This window comes from Trematomus bernacchii, unplaced genomic scaffold (assembly GCF_902827165.1).
Source record: "Trematomus bernacchii unplaced genomic scaffold, fTreBer1.1, whole genome shotgun sequence".
Lineage (NCBI taxonomy): Eukaryota > Metazoa > Chordata > Actinopteri > Perciformes > Nototheniidae > Trematomus > Trematomus bernacchii.
In genome coordinates, this window is record NW_022987609.1 from 546,242 (window position 1) to 559,196 (window position 12,955).

General features: G+C 39.0%; 1 protein-coding gene across 2 annotated transcripts in view; it reads left to right on the forward strand.

Moving 5' to 3' along the window:
* LOC117483512 (arf-GAP with coiled-coil, ANK repeat and PH domain-containing protein 3-like) overlaps nucleotides 1–12,955 on the forward strand; it is a 90,482-nt gene that overhangs the window by 63,457 nt on the left and 14,070 nt on the right. For both annotated transcript variants that reach the window (XM_034131871.1, XM_034131872.1), the window contains exons 11-18: nucleotides 5,599–5,711; nucleotides 6,253–6,304; nucleotides 6,762–6,862; nucleotides 7,735–7,846; nucleotides 8,444–8,652; nucleotides 10,789–10,858; nucleotides 11,724–11,818; nucleotides 11,909–12,126. In XM_034131871.1, the coding sequence (XP_033987762.1) occupies nucleotides 5,599–5,711; nucleotides 6,253–6,304; nucleotides 6,762–6,862; nucleotides 7,735–7,846; nucleotides 8,444–8,652; nucleotides 10,789–10,858; nucleotides 11,724–11,818; nucleotides 11,909–12,126 (970 nt within the window). The remainder of the gene's footprint in view (nucleotides 1–5,598; nucleotides 5,712–6,252; nucleotides 6,305–6,761; nucleotides 6,863–7,734; nucleotides 7,847–8,443; nucleotides 8,653–10,788; nucleotides 10,859–11,723; nucleotides 11,819–11,908; nucleotides 12,127–12,955) is intronic.

Genomic DNA, 12,955 nt, shown 5'->3' on the forward strand with positions numbered 1-12,955 from the left:
TTTATCAGATCCGTTGCAGCCCCTTTTTTAGAGATTTGGGTATGGAGGAAAATAGAGAGGGTTGTGTTTTCTGACACTTGGTGAGTTCCCTGGAACACCGGGGACACATATTCATGTATAAAAGACGTAGATAGGTCCCCTTTAAGCTACTATACCCATACTACTTTCTTTCATTGAATATTTCCTTTTTATCCTACTTCATACTTGTACTTTAATTAAGTATTTCCATTTAATCCTGATTTATACTTGTACTTAAAATGAGTATTTGGATTTTATCCTACTTTTTACTTCATTTAAGTAGCATATTTTCTGTTTTAAAGTATATATTTGATTCTAAATACTGCAGTTTTATTAAGGAATTTGTTGTATGCAGGACATTTACACTGCGGTATTGTAACTTTTAAGTCTGATGACCTCTGACTAGTGCAAAAGGTTAATACATGTCTTCTTTCGTCAGTCTGTTTACTGTAATATTTATTTAAAGTGTAGATTTGTAGTAGTGTAAATTGTGTATAGAGTCGCTTTTTTACACGACTACAGTGTCCTGAATTAGCAGTTCCCTCATAAATATATTATATTATCTTATTACCTACATGTTTAGTAGCTCAATATGCATCAAAATGAACATCTTTCAGAATCTTGTATCTTAAGAGATATCCATTCAGGAAACTGCAGCATGTCGCTTTAATGTGTATTCCTCATTCCCCGCTGCCTTCAGAACAGCATGGCCTACTTTGTTATTCCCTCCTTCTTGTTTCTTCTCTTCTTGTTTCTTCTGTGCAATACTCCTTGTGTAAACTTACACAGGTCAAAGGGGCAGCTCCTTCTCGGTATACAAGTACAAATCAGGAGAGCAGAAAGGGAGTTAAAGTGCTGTCGCTGTGCAGCGAAAATAAATGCCACAGCCATTCATTTTTAACGGAGGATTTAATGGAGAAGTCCTGTTCCTGCTGTCGCTCCTCCTGCTATTCTATATTTCTGTGTTTACATCACCAGAGCAGCGCTACATGATGCCCCACATGTGCATCATTGCTTTTATTTGTACTGCTTTAAACTCCAGATGGACGTTGTCGTAAAATAATGATGACATGTTTTTGTTGTATGGTGCTTTTTATGAATGACAACAACACTCTACATCTCAGCATAGATGTTAAAATGCACGAGATATAGGAAGCATATGCAGTACATACATACATGTATATACATAATGTAATACAATGTATAGTCAAATAGTTTCTGCTACTTCATGTAATGTCCTTGATGATCGGTCTGCCAATCATCATTTGCATGTCAAATAGTGATGATAATTTATTTCCTATATTTTAAGTTTTATTTAGCCAACAGTCTCACATTAGAGGAGCTGAGACAAGCACATTCTTGGCATAAAAAAATCTTAATTATCAAAAAACTAACTGGGTAAAATGGTTGTCATTTGACTAATCAGTGCCCACTATATCATACAAGTCAGAAAAAGTATATTTTTGCTGCCATTTTATCAAAGAATTACCATGAAACTCTCAGTGGAAACTCAAAATCTGTCTTAATAGTGTTTTGTTCTTCCTCGGTTCAAATATCCTCAGCTTTCAGAATAGGCAAAGGAAATGCAACACTTGCTATTTACTGTAGACATTTGGCACATTTATTCGTGTACACATAGCCCTGAGGCCTTCGTTAGATAAAAGTAGAAAAACCATCACTCATTTAATCTCCTTATCTTCAACATCCCTATTGTATTCCAACACAGCTCATTATAGGAAAGGCACGTTTATTTATATAGCACCTTTCCATACAAGTTAATTCAAAGTGCTTTACAAAAATGAAAAACATTACATTACATTACATGTCACTTGTTAGACGCTTTTATCCAAAGCGACTTACATACTCAATACTGTGGGCAATCCCCACAGGAGCAATTTGGGGTGAAGTGTCTCAGGGACACAACGACATGCTGACTGCAGTGGGGTTTGAACCTGTGGCTGTGACCCCCTGATCCTAACACCAACGCACAACCCACTGCGCCACACGCCTCCCTAAGGGGGCATAAAAGCCTTTTTTGCAATTGAACAATAATTTGGCTGCATGTCGTTAACTGTCTTACTTACTGTACTTGTCATGGCAGCTTTCCTTTACATTTGCACAAATACATAATATGTAAGACTGTGGCTTCTTCCATTTCTATTATCATCAGTGTTCAGTATTTTCAAGACTTTTGGGGGCTTTGTGACTTATCTAGGGAAGTCATTCAGGTTTGTTGAAGAATAGTTGATGATGGTTAAGTTAGTCAGGTATTTTCAGCAAGTCGGCGCAAAGCCGGTGTGTAACAGAGGAACACTGATATTGAGACACAGCTGCGGACAATAAGCAAACACATCATGAATAATCAGTCCGAGGGTCACTATTTGGCGTTGGCTCTCCAGGTGTAACGTCAGTACGCTCAGCAGCAGGTGGAGGAAACATCAGGACATTTTGTCTGCATCCTCTCCACACTTTGCTTCCTTGCTTCCCATCGTTTGGAAAGTCTCTGTTTCCCTGCTGCTTCAATAATTCACTCATGTTCAGTTTCTGCCTGTGTGACGTTGCATCATTAAAAATAGATGATCTTTGTTGTAAGCTTGAGAGATTTCAGAGTAGCACACAGTGCACATCTTGTTTCAGTGTTGCATGGGATGTTGTGTTCAGGGAAAGGGAGGAATCTGAAGGTAAGCTGTTTGACTTCTTATATTTAATAGTTGGCTGTGGTTGGTTGTAGTGCTTCGGATAATTGAATATACCAGGAGAAGTACTAAAATCGGAACTTAAACTCCTTGGAGGTTACTCTTTAAAAAAAGAGTTAGCCACTCAAACAATCCAAGATGCATTTTCAAGATGACTTCCAATGATGGCTTGCAAATATATTTTTCTGCAATAACATCACTTCCACTTGACCTATATAAATGCTCTTGTTGTTAAATCATCAATTTTTGACCACGTAGAAACCAAATTCAGACGTCAGGAGTTGTTCAGAAGCTTTATTTTACCGTGTCTGAGCCAAAACCAAAATAACATGCCAATGGAAAGCCTAACATGCATGGTAGTGGAGGTTGTGGTTGTATTTTGGGGTGTAGGATTGTAGTACTGTTACATCAAGGTGTTCAATGACGGGTAACTTATTCTGCTAACATAGACAACTAGTCTTAGTTAGGTTAATTGCCCCAGATTCTGTCTAATAAGCCCCATAATTAAACATGTTGTGTTTAAAATGACACCCAAAAGTTTCTAAATTGTATATTTGACTTCCCCATAGTGAAAATTCATGTAATTCACTACCAAAAAACCCCCAAATTGATCTAGTGGTTAAAACTCTGTGGTAAAATGATGTTTCATCTGCTGGAAAATGGTCGCTATTTTATAAAACTCCAGTGGCTAACGGGCTTTTTTAAGCAATAGGCTTGTATCCACTTCTAAAAAGATTGTTACAGTAATGGTAAATCACGCCCTGAGAGGTTGTTTGTTTGGGGATCTGGGCCCCTGCCAGATAGATTCCCTCTGGGTCAACAGAGGACCCTCCCCAGAGAGTGAGGTGTGTTTAGGGAGTTGTAAAACTGAAGCACTGAAGTGTCAAAAAAGCAGCCTGTTTGAGTCGGGAGCGGCTACAGTACTGGGAGGTGTTTCCACTGTTGCTCCACGTTAGCAGCTGTATGCTAATCAGTGCTAATCCTGAGGCTGGCAGGTGGCTGTAGTGGAGAGCGCACTGTTGGAATTACGCAGCGACACGATGGGTTAACCTCCGCTGAGAGAGAGAGAGAGGAGAGTCATGCTGCTGCTCTGAGGGATCTGCGTTAAAGGAGTCTATTTTAAACCCTTTTTGTTGCCTTGTTGTGCTCTGAAATGTTGTTGAAACACACTAAACGATTGAAAATGAAGATCCTCGGCCGCTGGGACCGCAGTTTGGTGGGTAGATTTGCTTTACTTTGGCTGGTTGTTACTTTGGTTCAGATTGTAAACTGGTTATTATCATGATATTTGTTGTTGTATCTGGAGTATTTATCTCTGTTTTTTTAAAGAGACATCTGTGTGTGTTGGTGTTGGAGTAGTTTTACTTCTCTATCTCACTGTTAAAGTATCTATCTTTCTTTCTCCTGCTTAACTCTCTCTGTCAGCACAGTTGCTCTCATTAAAATCTAAAAATGTTTGGGGTTCCCAGGTGTAATGCTCAATGACGTACATGCACATTTTTAAATAGGTGTTCACACTGGAAGATAGTTGCACAGGAAAATGCAATCATGTTTGATTCCTGCATAATTTGTGTAGTGTTGAACTTTTTACCTCATACTTTCTTATTAATGGATTCCATTATGCTTTTCTTAAAGGAAATAGATGTTGATGTGTTGAATCCATAGTATGAAGAAATCCCCATTTTGTCTATATGTTTTTATTTTAGCTATATTTAACTTTTTAGGCCGCCAGTGCCGTTTTTCAAACCATATTTATGTTGAAACAATGCGTTTCGTTGTATTGCCCGTCTAGTATTTTCTAGCTTTAAATATCTTTTTTTTTTACTTTCAGTTGTATTCAGCCTTTTCTGACATGTGTTGTCCTCGATTTGGTCTCTCTTTCCTTTATAATTGTTTACTCACTTGAGTCTATGTAGTACACATCTTGTTTCTCATTGTAAATGTGATTCCTGATGAAGAGCCATGACTAAAACTATATTTCTCTCATGTGTTTTGGAATCCAGCCCGATTTTCTTCAACATGTTGACAACATTTGTATGATTACATGGTGGAGAGCAACCAGCTAATCTATCATTTAAACACCAAATAAGTAGTGGATGGTGTACACACACCCTGTTATGAAACAGTGAGTGAATGGGGCACTCTTGCAGTTACACTCACACATACTCAGGTACTTTTTTATATTTTATGTCTGGTAAATCACTCCATTTTTAGCGTGCCGCCTAAATTGACCCTATTTGAAAAACACCATCTGGTTGTTTCTCATGTCTGCATGCATGTGATGTTTAAATCAGATTATGGATAAGTGAATGTTCTGTTCCTCCTGTATATTACCTCTTAAATATAGCTTGTTAGCATTCTCAGGACATGCTGTGTCATACTCCTACATCAAAACACTGATGTTTTTGTGCTTTCTAAAAACAAAGGAGTGAGCTAAGCTTTAAATACCTGTGTCCCTCTCTGCTGGCTAGCTTTAAAGTGCTACATGTCATGGTCTAAGTCATGAAAAGGTTGGAGGCTAATTCTCATGAATCATATGTTGTTTATGTAATGATTTACGTCACATTCACATCTGTTGAGTTACGAAATGCCCCAGTGTGCCAGGCAGGAACATGGCATGCATTTCCAACGCATACATGGACTAAAGCACGTGACTTCTTCCACACGGCCGCACAGTGTATGCTGATTCGGTCGGTTAATGGACTGTATGTACACTACATCGCACATCCAATGCTGCTGGTATTTCAGGAACAGCACACGGCTCTTCTCTGCAGAATGTTTCCTGTTCGACGATGTAAAGGCTCAACCTGCCTTCAATCATCTGCTGTTTTAGATCTGTTGTGTGTTGGAGTCTTATGTGTCCCATCTTCTTCTTCTCTTTCAGGACTTCTCCTATGACGACTCTAAGGTGGAGTTCAACGTGGATGCCCCCAACGGTGTGGTGATGGAGGGCTACCTGTTCAAGAGGGCCAGCAACGCCTTTAAGACCTGGAACAGGTAACTAATAGGGCACACATCTGTATTTACTGTAGAGTATCACATTAGTATACACAGTGAATTGATGATGAACCATTTCACATCAGAGGAGCTGCAACCAGCAAATGTTTGGCATTCATGGCTTTAAAGTGTGCAATTCATTATTATTTTTCTTTAAATACTGCTTTTTAGGGGTTTTCCCTTTCCTGTAGTGTGTCATATATGTTCTTGTGCATGTAAATGGTCTGCAAAGGCTACAATCCTTCTCTCACACACACATTAAAAGGTAAATGCAGTGAGGTAGTGTGAGTACAATATGTTAAAATATAGTATTAAATGCTATGTAATATAATATTGAAAAGAATGTACTTCTATCTCCTCATGATGTTTCAGCATGTTTCTGTCACACATGAGGCGATTCAGGGGTTAAAGGGTGTGTGATGTGAAGCCATGTGAGGAATTCCTCTCACATGGACACAATGTTTTTCCCCTTTGCACGCTGACCCTTAAAGATTGGAAGCGTATCCTTTCTATAATAAGTTATTTATCCCTCTCTCTGCAGGCGGTGGTTCTCCATACAGAACAGTCAGCTGGTCTATCAGAAGAAGCTCAAGGTGAGTCCGTATATCTGGCAGCTATCAGCTTTCCCCGGGGGTAAAGTAGGTTAAGTGCAACTTTAATGGAGGGGGGGGAGGGGGGGGGGGGGTTGGATGTTTTTTAGCGTTATGGTGACCTTTAGTGAAATCCATCATCTCAGTCAAGAGATATCTGAGTGTGGCTGTCAGGTCAGTCTTCTCTGCTTGACATCAGTGTGTGTGAATATGTAATGGTCACGTACTCTAACTGCCAGGAAGAAAATATATATCATGAAGTAGGAACAGCTGTCTTTGTGTTGTCTTTAGGCGGCCTTATTGGTAAGCAGAGTTATTCTACGTTCTATTCTATTCTATATTCTAAAACTAGCAAGCCACATGAATGTCTTGGATGGATTTGAACCTGCGCCCAGCGCTACCAAACGACCAAGTGAGTGACACGGCAGCCCCATTTGAAGTTATTTTTGTGTGTTTTCAGGACTCTCTCACGGTGGTGGTGGAGGACCTCCGGCTGTGCTCCGTGAAACCGTGTGAGGACATCGAGAGGAGGTTCTGCTTCGAGGTCGTCTCCCCCTCCAAGTAAGGCCTCAGTATTGGATGGATTAACATGCAATAGACTCTTATGGCACTACTTCTATTCTATTTTATTGTATTTACTTGCACTATTTTATCTACTTATTGTGTTGCACTGTTGGAGGAGCCTGGGACCTAAGATTTTCATCGACATAACTACACTGTAGCTATGTACGAATGACAATGAAAGCCTTGAATTCATCTTGAATGCAATCTGATACACACATTCATGCTCCTCAGAGGGTGAATTGTAATATCTACCCTTTTATGTAGCGCCTTCATCAGCCCAGTTATACATTGTATATGTTATCGTGCCCAAGTTAATCTTTGCATCTTCTCTTGTTCAGTTATTGTCATTTTTGTTTATTCCATGAACATTGAAAGGCTCTTTTCGAGGAAGTTAAAAAAAATTATGTGGCCCTTCTTCACCTATGCAAAGAACATGTACTTTCAGTATTATCATTCTGATCTAAAGGGTGAGGTTTTTATGTTTTCTGTAAGATCTGAAACATGACCACTGTCACCCACAACCTTTTTGTTATTACTGTCAATTTGTTTATTAAAATATTCAATAAACAGAAAAAGTATTAATTGTTAAAGTAATTTGGCCATTTGAAAATATGGATGTATATGGTATCCATTTCCTATTTCTGTTTGATGTCATATCAAACTAAAGATCTTTTGGTCCAAACCATGGGGCTAAAAACTGGATGGACCCTTTTCACTATTTTATTCTATAGATCAAACTTCTATAAACTAACAATAATGAACATAATTGTTTGTGTCAGCCCCATTAAGCATGTCATACTGTATGTCACATTATGCAGATGTGTACAGACGGAAAATTATGATTATGGTAACTTCTGTGTGTTTTGCAGGAGCTGCATGCTTCAGGCAGAGTCTGAGAAGTTGAGACAGTCGTGGATTCAGGCGGTTCAGGCCAGCATCGCCTCGGCCTACAGAGAGAGCCCAGACTCTTACTACATAGAGGTGAGCCTCAGATATACATTTAGGTTCATTTCTTTTTTTTACAAGTACAGTGTCACAGATACACAGAAGACGGTAAGGTGAATTTACAAGTAAAGAAAAATAACAAATGTTATACATGGAGACAAAGAAGAAAACAAAAACAGTCTTTGTGTGTGCGTTGAAGGGATTAGACAAAAAGAGAGGAATAAATGACAAAATTACAATTATATGAATAACAGTATAATAGTCATGTATCCTGGGGGGGGGGGGCATGTAAATAGTAGCAGGACCTTAAAGGAGTATTTAGGTTAATTTCTGCATTTTAAGCATGTGGTCTGCATGCATGTGATGTTTAAATGAAATGATAAATAAGTAGCGTACAGTAGGGCGTCTACTACCAGCAGATGGTTAGCTTAGTAATCTATCAGCATGTCTGAAGCTCACTTATTGTCATGTTTAAAAGACTCGTATACCTTGACTAACAATTGACTGTATACCTTTTTAACCAGTTCAAAATATGCGTCAAAATGTATTTGTAATAAATGTCTTTGATAGTGTAGTATTGCTGATAACCTGAGCATATTCTGTGATCCTAATGACTTTGTTATTTTGTCCTAGCACCTGGACAGAACGGCCTCTCCGTCCACCAGCAGCATCGATTCGGCCAGCGAGCCTCGGGAGCGCAGCGTCCGCGGGGAGAGCATCCTGCAGAGGATCCAGCTGCTGCCCGGCAACGAGCAGTGCTGCGACTGCGGCCAGGCGGACCCCCGCTGGGCCTCCATCAACCTGGGCATCCTGCTGTGCATCGAGTGCTCCGGCATCCACAGGTAGACGAATCTAAAAATACTTTGGCAAATGATCCCAAGATTATTGGCTAAAGTACTTCCAGTCTGTTTAAAAATGTGTCTTTTATTATGTTTTTGTCTTGTTTTGATGTTATTATCTGTTTGAGTATTGTTTAAATGCTATTTTAGAAGTAATCCACAACAGTGTCCTGAAAGGTGCTTCCAAGTAAAAATAAGAAGTATTATTATCACTGCACCTTAGTACACTTTTTTAGGTTCCTATAGTATATCTCACTTGAGTATTAACTTTTCCGGCTCTTTTAGACATCTACTAACTTCAAACTGATTGCTACATTGACTTTGTAGATAAACATTTTCCCGAAATTAATAATTTTCCTAAGAGTCTTAATTTTTCAGTTGTGGTGAGATAATATCAACTTGTGTTAGTCTAAAAATCAAGCATTTCATTTTTTTTATTGGCAACAAAAATATATGTGATGTCACCAACTAATGCTCGTACAATTACAAAAAGGTGTCTTCTAGTCGTCAAACATGCATCATTTTGCACAGAAAAGGTTCCATAAAGCGTAAAAATATAAATAATAAAATATCTGAATACGCCTTCTGCCGCTGCCAGTGTTGCTGTGAGGGCGATGGCACTGAAAACAGGAAGTGATGCCAACTGTCTGTTACTTTGACCCTAAATTGTGCCGTGAAAGACACTTAGAACTTCCTGCCAAAAACACACACACACACACACACACACACACACACACACACACACACACACACACACACACACACACACAGACACAGACACAGACACAGACACACACACACACACATACCATGTATATATCACTTCAGGGGACATTACATTGACTTACATGCATTTCCTGGAGCCTTATCCTAACCTTAACCATAACCAACACATGCCTAACCCTTACCCTAACCTAACCAAGTCTTCACCCTAAAATTAATTATTCCCTCATGGGGACCTCCATTTTGTCCCCATAAGGGAGGTGAGTCCCCACACGTGACTGTAAACAGATGTAGGTCCCCACAAGTATAGTAATGCTAGGACACACACACACACACACACACACACACACACACACACACACACACACACACACACACACACACACACACACACACACACACACACACACACACACTGTTGAAGGGGTTACAGTGTGATACGTTGCCTATAGGAACAGGATAAGATTGAGAGTTTTTATTGAGGGAGGTAAAGTGAGAAGATAAAGACTAGTTTCAGTGAAAAAGAGCCAAATTATTATTTAATTGAGTAATTTCCTGTCAGACCCTCACACAGATCTCATGTTCTGTTACGTCACACTCCTGGCTTGAATAGAAATCCCTCTGGAGTTGTGTGTGCGTTATATATTTTGAAATGATCACCGCTGATGTAATCCCACCTGTTGAATATTCATGTTCGTCTCTCAGTGAGATCAGACGTCTTGTTACAATGCAGAGGGAGAAACACAGTGTCAGTCTTCTTGTTTTTGTTCTGACTGTGCCACTGTTGCCTGGATACCAAACAGCTTCATGTGTGGAACTCTGTGATTTGCATGACATTAGCTTCTCTCATTTCCCTCCGGATAAAACTCTTCTGATGTTAGATCCTCGCAGCTATTCAGAGACCGTCAACAAAGTGTATGATTCATCTGTTAGGAAAATTATAATAAAATGTGGTTTACAAAGTAGTTTTATACACAGAAAGAGTTTACTTGTATGTATTGGTGCATAATGTCAGAGTGAATTACATTTAAAACTAAAAGCATGTATTATTATTTTCTTTTCTTTGTCTTTTCTATGTATTATTGTTTTGTCTTAAATGTTTTGGTGTTTTATAATCTTTGCGGATGGTAGGGTTGTACACGTATTGAAAGCTAAAATGATAGGATAAATGTAAAGTACAATATAAAAGTATGTTTAATATATGATTAATTTTCCATGCTACTTTTTCCTATTTTTATTTAAATGTTCTTATAATCTATATTTATATTCTCTTGTTTTCCTGTGTTAGCCGCAACCTCTTCCCTTAAGTCACAAACTAGTTAAATTACTGCACTTTCTCCTCTAAATTCTTTGACTAGAGAACATAATTACGTTTAAACAAATTTTTTTAAACATAAACTTTTGTTGTTGTTGCAGGAGTCTGGGAGTTCACTGTTCGAAGGTTCGCTCTCTCACACTGGACTCATGGGAACCAGAATTATTAAAGGTACAGTTTGTCTTAGCAGTGTCGTGCAAGAATTAGGTAGTTGTTGTTCTTAACTATTCCCAAATTCCTTAATGAATAGTCAAACCTTTTGGGGAAAATGATTATTTGATTTTGAAGCTACAGCAAGGAGACTGTTTGCTTAGCCTAGCTTAGTTTAGCTTTAAAGACATTAAAGGTGGGGTAGGTAATTCACTTCAGAAACACTTGTTATATTCCATGGAATGCTCTTAACATCCTGATAGCAATGAATATCTTAAATGCTTTGACAAAAAATACATAAAAAAAATCATCTGTGGAAGCCGTAGTACTGTAAAAAGCACAACCAATCATCTGAGCCGGCCCGGCTAAAATAACTGGATGGCCTACCTGCCTGTCAGCCTTCCATCTGTGCACAAACTTATCTCGTGCCCTCATTGGTCATGTGCGCGTTCGTGTGTGTTGGAGGAGGGGCTCTGTAAGGAAGTCTGAAGGAAGGGGCAGATCTTTTCCAGTTGTGCACTTTCAAATTCTAGCGCACTCGAGCTGCTTTCTCCATTCTTACCTACCCTACCTTTAATATACTAAGACTCTAAGACAGTTTAGCCTAGCATAAAAGCCTTTTAAAAGGTTGAAACAGCTAGCCTGGGTTCATACAAGTTAAAAACAACCACACCAATGAAACAAAGGGGATATAATGCGTTCATATACCAATATGCATGCTAAACTAAGCTAAACATCTTGTAGCTGTAGCTCTAGTTGTAGAGATTATCAATCCTCTCGTTTTACTCAGGAAAGCAAATAAACTAATTTCCTAAAATGTCGAACTGCTCTAAACAATCAGTCTTAATAAGGACACCATTAATGTCTCTTTGTCTTTGGTTTGTAGTTAATGTGTGAGCTTGGGAACAGTGTCATCAACCACATCTACGAAGGCTCATACCAAGAACAAGGTCTAAAGAAACCATTACCGTCCAGTTCAAGGTAGGAATTCATCAAATAAAGCTTAATCAAATGTATTCTGACTTGTTTTAGTGCTGTAAGTCTCTAATTTTGGTGTTTGGTCCGTTGCAGGCAGGAGAAGGAGACTTGGATCAAATCAAAGTACGTGGAGAGGAAATTCCTGAAGAAGCTGTGCTCCACAGAGATCCTCATCAACGGAGAGAGGAAGTCTGAGCGGAGGTGGAGCGTGAAGAAGTGTCGGAGGCACAACAGCGCCACCACGGTTCCTAAAACACGGCGGAGATACCGACACGACATAGGAAGCATCTCCCCGTCCACCCTCTCCTCAGGTACTTCAGAGGGTCTCTGTCTCTGGAGCATCACTGGATGGTCAAAAAAAACATGGCACGCTGAAACATGGCAACCAGTGGAATAGGGGTTTTGCAAAAATACCCCATGTGGTGATAGAGACAGGATCATGATAGTCAAAGTCAAGTTAAAGTCAACTTTATTGTCAATCTCAAAATGTTCCCACAGTCCCGAGGTATAACAAAAACTCACACATTAAAATGCAAGAACACTCAATAATTTAGTGTTTTAAAACAACAGGAAGTGAGTTGTTTATTTATTTGTTCATTCCACACATGGCAGTTATTTTAAAACAAAACATGTACACTTATACTGGTTGCTATTTTTTTATAGCGCATGGTGGAAAGGCACAGGGAGAAGAACATTTTATTTTACCTGCCCCTTAAATAAAGGAAATAACCATTAAAAAAAGTGGTTGCTTACAAATACTGAAACATAAAACCAAACACAATCAGAAGTCAACTTCATACTGTCTAATTACGCTTTCTTTATACATTTTCTTAAACATAAAAAAAGGTCTTACAGCCCTTTAAATAATTCGGCAAAGAATTCCACTTCTTTACGCCATTATTGTAGCTCCGTCCGCTGATTAGTCGATTCATCAACACGATCAGTTGGATTTGCAGCAGCTGCTGTGTCACACGGCAATATGAAGGCAATTAACGTACTTCAACACCCTCAGCAGCTAATTGCCTCAATTTTCATCAAAAACACACTCCTTCTCTGTGTCATAATTTGGTCAAACACAAAGACATGAATGTATTCAAAACAGTAGCAGCTAATAGCTATTTTGCATACTTGTAATGGTGC